The sequence below is a fragment of the Alligator sinensis genome, unplaced genomic scaffold (assembly GCF_000455745.1).
Source record: "Alligator sinensis unplaced genomic scaffold, ASM45574v1 scaffold860_1, whole genome shotgun sequence".
NCBI lineage: Eukaryota > Metazoa > Chordata > Crocodylia > Alligatoridae > Alligator > Alligator sinensis.
The window spans coordinates 2,717,462-2,724,712 of NW_005841923.1; the positions used below are offsets into that span (position 1 = coordinate 2,717,462).

A 7,251-nucleotide genomic window follows, 5' to 3' on the forward strand; every position below is an offset into this window, starting at 1 on the left:
AAGCTTGCACCTAGTGTTTGCCGCTGCTCTGCATTCAACTGTGCGCCACCCTCTTCCCCCTGCCCAGTTCTGTGTCCGACCACTGGGGGTAAACTGCTCCACATCTGGCCACCGGGGTTATAGTGATCCAAAGAGGTTGAAAACCCCTGTTTTACTGTAATCCATTACATGTGAAAGTACATATTTGGTAGCAGAACTCCTTTTATTCTCTTTCCCCATCATTGTTTGGAACAGTGTGCAGTTCAACAAAGTTTGCTAGAATTGATAATTACCACTGCAAAAAAAAGAATGTCTGAAAGTGAATTGGATAGTTGTATTGATGAATATTTTTAAAGTGGACACATTAAATAGAACTGGGGAAAAGGAATTAATTTTCCTTCTTTCCCTTGCTCCATCTTCCCCCAGAACCTCAGCCTTTTGCAGATTTTTAAGTGTGTGGAGAATCCCATTGTCCTCAGTGGAACTTTTCACAAATAAAGTTAAGCATTCATTTGGACCTTAGTAATAATGTGACTTTTGGAAAGCCGCTTCTCAGTAATGTAGTGCATCCAGTTTCATTTCTTTAAAAGTGTTAATTCTGCTTTTCTGTCGTTTTCAGTAAGATAAATTTGTGCATCTTTCACACTATGTGAATTAATAAATCACCGTGTAACTTTACGCACAGGATTGTCTCAGAGCATCTTTCATTAAAGTCATACATCTGTATCCAACTGTTGCTTGTTATTCTATAAAAGAATGTTTGAGAGTCTTCAAATAAAATGTACATGCTGTTTCAGTGCAGGTAATTCCACTTACCAGGGACTTGGCAACAGAAAACTGTTCATCATAGCGTACCTTCTTTGTGGGTGACGCTAGTCCTCTGAATAAATTACTCTGAGAATATCTGTCACTTCGATTCTAGGATGTTACACTAATGAATAAAACAGCCTGGTTAGCTGTGATTGCTCTTATTTATTTTTTTAATGTAACCTTTACCTTCATTTCCATGAGTCAAATAGAATAACGATTACGAATATTGGGCGTCTGCCTTTTTTGCAGATAAACTTGCTTTAGACATGCTAGATCTACAGTGGGTTACTATTATTCCTCTTTGTAATAGTTTTTATAATTGATTACAATTCTTTAAAAATCTTTAATATTCTTTAAAAATATATTTTTAAATTTCTTTAATATATCTTTTAAGCAAGGAAAGTATGAGATACAAATGATCCTTTTACCACACTAATGGGAGTTCCTTATTACAGTAATACCTTGGTTATTGAATCTTCTAGGAACAAAGCTCCTTTATAAGGAGGTCAGCTGTTTTTTGCAAAAAAATTGAAAAAAAAAACCCTGCAGCTTTCTCTCTTTACCAAAGAAACCCATGGATTTTTCAGTTTTGCAATGAGCTCTCTGCAGGCTGGCACAGTTCCAGGCTGCAGGGAGCTTGGAGGGAGTGAAAGGAAGGCAGTGAAGGGTGCCTACACCCCCCAGATCTCTGCGTGTGGTAGGGGCAGGTGCAGATTGCGGCACAGGCTCCTGCCATGCTTCCCTCCTCCGGGGCCTCTGGCAACCCGTGGACATGACCCAGCATAGCTGGGGACAGTGGGACCGTGTGGGGATCTCGCTCCTGAGAGCTGCCCCCTCCCCCCCCTGCTGCCCTGGCAACGCACCCCCTGCGCCTGCTGCTGCTTTGAAAGGTGCAGCCCTGTGCCATGACCTGCATGCAGGAGACACATCACTGGGGCAGCGGTGGGCAGCCTCTCTGTGCAGCTCCTCTGCCCATTGTTCCCTGCCACCCTGCTTCCCTCCTCCACGACCGTGGCAGGGGGGGAGAGGGGGCAGCTCGCAACCTGCACATGCCCCGCGCACAGATCTGGGGAGTGTGGGTCTCCCCTGTCCCCTGGGAGCGCTTGCAGCAGCGGGATGCTGCCCTGCCCGAGCCCACAGCAGAGCTGGGAGATGAGGGGCACCAGCAAGGCTGTGGAGAGTGAAAAGTGCAAACAGGGCCGGGGGGCTGTGGGGGCCCTTTAATTGAGTATTTAATGATACTTTCTTACTGTACCCTCCCTCTCTGAAATCCTGGAATGCATCCCTATGCCTCTGTTATTTCTACCACTGATAATGAAATTTCTGATAAAGTGATATCATGGAACACATCTGCTTCGTTAACCGAGGTATCACTGTGAATTAATATGAATGAATTTGTACACAACTTTTAAAAAGGTTCAGAATGTTTATGAAATTAGGCTATATGCAGATTTTTTTTGCACACAGACACACTCACTGTATTGCTACTACTTGCACTAAACACAAATGAGTCAAAAGATTAAAAAATATTGGTGGAACTAAAATGGTGAATTAATGTCAGTTTCAAAATTGAATATTTGTTCTATCATGCTTTTACCAATGCATTGTTACAGCAGATACTGTATTGTGTGTGCTGAAATACTTAAAAAGGAAAACACACCAAGGCACATATTAGAATACATATGTTCTATCAATCTACTTAGTGAAAAATCACTTGGGCTGCTGACAGACATAGGAAAAAACCCTACATTTTACTGGACAATGCAGTGCTTTAGTTCAGCTTGGCTCTGTAGCATCTGTATAGATCAGGCACTTCTTCAGGGCCTTTGGGTGCTTTTATTTAAAGCTGATTCAGTTAGCTATTAGCTAAAAATGCTAAAAAGCCCCGCTGAAGTTTCTGATCCATACAGACGCTGGGCAAGCTGGGGCCAAATGATCTGATGCCCCTTCTGGGCATGCGCTGGGCTTGGTCCAAATAATGTGATGCCCCTTCTGGGCATGCGCTGGGCTTGGCACAGGGGCATGTGTAGTTTTAAGTTTGTTTGGTTTTTTTTAATGTCTGAAAGCAGGCTTGATTTGTGGAAGAGCTGAAGTTGAGACTTTGTCTTGAGGTAGGAAGCTGGGTTTTTTGTTTCTTCTTTTTTTAATATTAAATGTTCCTTATAAAAGATTTATTTTTAAATGTCTTAATTATGATCAGTAATCTGCCAGAAAAGATTTTATATGGGACATCTTATATCCTCCTTTATGAGTATTTTTGTATTTAACATGAGAAGGCACTCACTCTGGATTATATCAATTTTATACAAAAGCAAAGAGGAAAACGTAGGCCAATTTACTTAGATATTCATCCTGAAAATAATATCTCCTTGGCTGTTGGAATTCTTGCTCAGTGTAAGCGGTTCAAGCCTTTCACTTGTACTTTCTGTGAAATCAGACTGAGTAAATAAATAGTATGTGTTTTAGGTAGCAGTGCAGTTTTGGATGGTGAGGGATAGAATCAGTCATCTTTTCATCTCTAGATTGTATGATCTTCTTATCTGTTTAGCTTATGTCCTTTCCATCATGGTGACACACAGAGGGAATTATTTATTTGTAGAGCCAGTCTTAATAAAAAAATCTTTGTGGCACAGCTCCATTAATCATAGCTTTTCTCTGGCAATCATGGGCCTGATTTATGAACTGAAGAAAACCAAAGGATGAAGTTACTGAAGTTAAAGGCAAAAATTAGGTTGGTAGTTTTGTTCATAAGCTACTGAGGTATTAAATATTAAGGTTTTAAGCTTAAACATGTTTCTTACAAACTACATATGAAAACTTTGCCATACAACTTCAATTCACAAGTCATACAAAACCATGTAAATATACCCATTTTTCAAATGGGAGACAAATGTAATTATCGTATTTTTTTTTTTTTATTAGCATACTTTTTTTTTTTATTGGTACTATACAAACAGTTAATGTAAATAAATGAATTTGGATTTTGTTCATTATGCTTGTACCAGCAAAAGATGTTTGGGTATCCATACCCATTTTTCCCAATCCTCTATTTTCTTAAAATGTTTTATAACTTTTTTTGTATGTGTGAGTCTTCTAGAATATGCTGGGACAACCTGGAACAGTATATTGCTTGAATACATTTCCAGGTGCTTTTATAGTGCTTTTGGATCGTTTTTTAACTCTTGATGATGATATAACTGAATCAAGATCGTCTCTTACTGATATATAATAAATCAAGACAAAAACGCTAAAGTTTAACTTTATAACTGAAAAATGCAGGACTTAAAGAAAGATATGTCCCAGCACAGCGCACACCAGCAGAAACTGAGGAGTCCATTCAACCTTCAGAGCAGTCATTCATTAAATCAGGTAAGGTGTCTTATAAAGTGAACAAGAAAACAAAAAGCAGCAGGTGTTTCACTTCTAGATATGCAAATGAAGCATAATGCATGTAAAATTATCACGACTTCTACAGGTAAAAAAGCTTCTGTCATTTTACAGCTAATTGGTATAAAAATGAATGGCATTCTTTATTGATGATTGAAGAATCATTGTAGTTAACTGTTTTATAACCACCAAATGATAATTCTTATTGATTAGCAAATTCATTTTAAAGGGACTCTGAAGTGGCTTGACTATAATGTGAATAGTTTTATCTCTGTATATTTTTCTGTGCAAATACAATTGCTGATAAGCATGCTGATCTACTAGAGTATTTAATCAAAATTGCAGCAGATTTGACAGTTTAAGAGGGTCCAGAAAACTTGTTTAGACTACACCATCAAGTGGTAAATGAAGATGATACAATATCTAAAAATATGAAGAGGTGCTGCCTCAGAGTTATATTGCTGTTACTCTTAGAAGAGAACATAGTGATACATACAATTAGCTTTTCAAAGCGACTTAAAATATAAAGCCAAATTTTAATAATTTTTCTTCTATGCATACATTATAATACAAGTCTGTTGGAAAGTGGATAATAATCAGTTAATCTGTCTGCTGTAGACAGAGAATAAGTAATGAGCTTAAATTGGAAAAAGGAAGACTTAGGGTAGTATGGGGGGGACCTTTCTAACTATAAAAATAGCTAAACACAGGTACTGATTATCTAGAGATTATTATGCGTCTATCATTGGGAGTTTTAAAGTGCAAGTCAGACAAACATTTGTCCAAGATGATTAACACGGGATGATCAGGGTTTGAATGAGGCAAGTGTTTGAAGTCCCTTGTGCCCCATTTTTCTACAGTTCTATAAGTAGATTGTGTTGGATGTTTCCTCAGAATTATTGCCTTTATATACATACTGTTGAAATCAGTGTTGCTGCTGCTGCAATTTTTGTTTTGTTTTGTGGTAACAAAGAGGATATAATTACAAAATGAGAGCCATGTTGCAGCAAGAACTGTACACGTGATGTATAAAACGTGTTCCTGATTGTGTTCAAAACTCAAATGTTTTTTCCATTTCCTCAGAGCTTTAATTGGCAGAAGCTTTCTAAGTAATGTAACATTCATATTGGAAGACTCAGTGTGATTTTTATACCGCTTGGGAGTCTTATCCACAAACAAAGCCTACTAATATTTTTTTTTTCCTTTTTAGGAAATGCATCATCTTAAATTATACATACAGCAATTTACAATGAGTTTATAATGTGTGTCATGCTAATAAACAGCAACCTAGAATCAATGCTAAAAAGTAGAATATTTTTCTTTATATAATACAATACATCGTGTATTCATTTTTTTTCAAAATGCAGTGTAATGAGTAGTTTTTCATGTAATACTCAATGACTGATATAAAGAATTAAAAGGCAAGTTGATAATTATTAGTCTCCCCTCATGATATTTTTAAAGTAATTTGAATATATAAGTTCTAAAATTTTTATTGACATAAAACTAATATTTCTCTATAAAAAAGGATCATTAGATCAGATAAAACTAGGCTGGTATTGCTACTATTTGAAATAATTGCATTTTTGAAATCTCGCAACTTTTTTAAAGAAGATTTTTTTTTTTCTTGATCTGTTGCAGTTTTTATTTTTAAGTAGATTTAACTAGCAGAGATTTATTGTTGTTTCTACTAGGAGACAATTAACTAAAGGTTACTAGTGTTACTGTCCTTGAGAAGACATACAGAATAGTTAAAATCTGACATACAAAATGTAAATGAAATGTTCCCAGTTCTTTTTCACTTAAATTGTGATAAAACTGGGCAAATATTGTTATTTTATAAAAGCAGCCTATTTGGGGTTTTTTTGCTTTGTTTTTACAGTCCAGTTAATTAGGGATAAAGAAACATCACAAAATGACAAAATATGATCCAGACCTTCCCTGGTTCATATTTTGAAGTCTTTTAAAGCCTTGATCCTTAGGACTTCTCTTTATTGTATTTTATAACCTTCAGAACATGAGATTGGTGAACCTAAAGTGGAAGAGGAAATCCAGTCAGTCCTCCAGGAAGAACACCATTCCCAGTTTGGTATGAATTCATACTTGGCAATTTCTACCGGGCATTTTATAAATACCCTTACCAGCTAGAGAAATTTGAGCTTTATTGTATGTGCCCCTATGCTTGCTTTCATCTACATATAAATAAAGGGATAGCCAGTATTTTTAGCAAGCAAATCCTGATGCTATGACCTCGTTTTCCAGAAGAGCTCCCAATTGTACATCCTGCAAGAAAGGCCTCTGGCAAACGTTACATTTAAGATGCAATTAACCAGTTAATCATGTCTTTAGTAGTAACCTGGCCACATGTTTATGCGGTTTATGGAGCAGTAAAACTGGAAGTAAGCCCCAGAATCATTACATAAAATGTGTAATAACTTTGTGGCTGGTTCCCATTGTGTTTAAACTGAATGTGTGGTCCTTGCCAATTAGGTAATTGGTATTCCCAACATTGAGAACACACCAGAGTCCTGAAGAGCTCCCATGCACTCCCAGGGCTGGAGGTCCTAATCAGCTGAACAGCACTCTTCCCCTTGGGAGTGCGTTGGAGCCCTTTGCTTCGGTGCAGTCTCACAGCTGGGACTGCTAGTCAGCTGACTGGTGCTCCCAGTCTGGGCACACCGGGCACCTAACTTGTTGCTTGCCGGTGCAGGGAGAGCCCGGGCTCATCTTGCATCCAAAATGGGGTGCAGTTGGGATGGAATCCCCAGTCAGTGGTGTAAGAGTCCAATACGTTACATCTTTACATTTAGTAATGCTGGTAGAATGGGGAAATAGAGATTATGTTGTCTGTTGCTGTATTTTTCTTCTAGATGCATAAGGCATTTTAGAATTACACTGTAATAATGGCACTTTGCAAAGGAGGTGGTGTGCCTGAGAATTATTTGTGATGTTTGTTGAATGTTGACTGTTTACTGGTGATTCAATTCACCCATATAGCTTACATGTTCTGTAATAGTATTTATTATTAATCAGGAGAGAGAAAGGAAGATGTAGATGAAGGAGTAAATGATCAGC

At 37.6% G+C, this 7,251-nt stretch overlaps 1 protein-coding gene across 9 annotated transcripts in view; it reads left to right on the forward strand.

The window, feature by feature from the left end:
- Positions 1-7,251, forward strand: part of LOC102387833 (aspartyl/asparaginyl beta-hydroxylase-like) — an 86,515-nt gene that overhangs the window by 49,160 nt on the left and 30,104 nt on the right. For all 9 annotated transcript variants that reach the window (XM_025198498.1, XM_025198497.1, XM_025198501.1 and 6 more), the window contains 2 exons: positions 4,069-4,158; positions 6,191-6,265. In XM_025198498.1, coding sequence (XP_025054283.1) covers positions 4,069-4,158; positions 6,191-6,265 — 165 coding nt within the window. The remainder of the gene's footprint in view (positions 1-4,068; positions 4,159-6,190; positions 6,266-7,251) is intronic.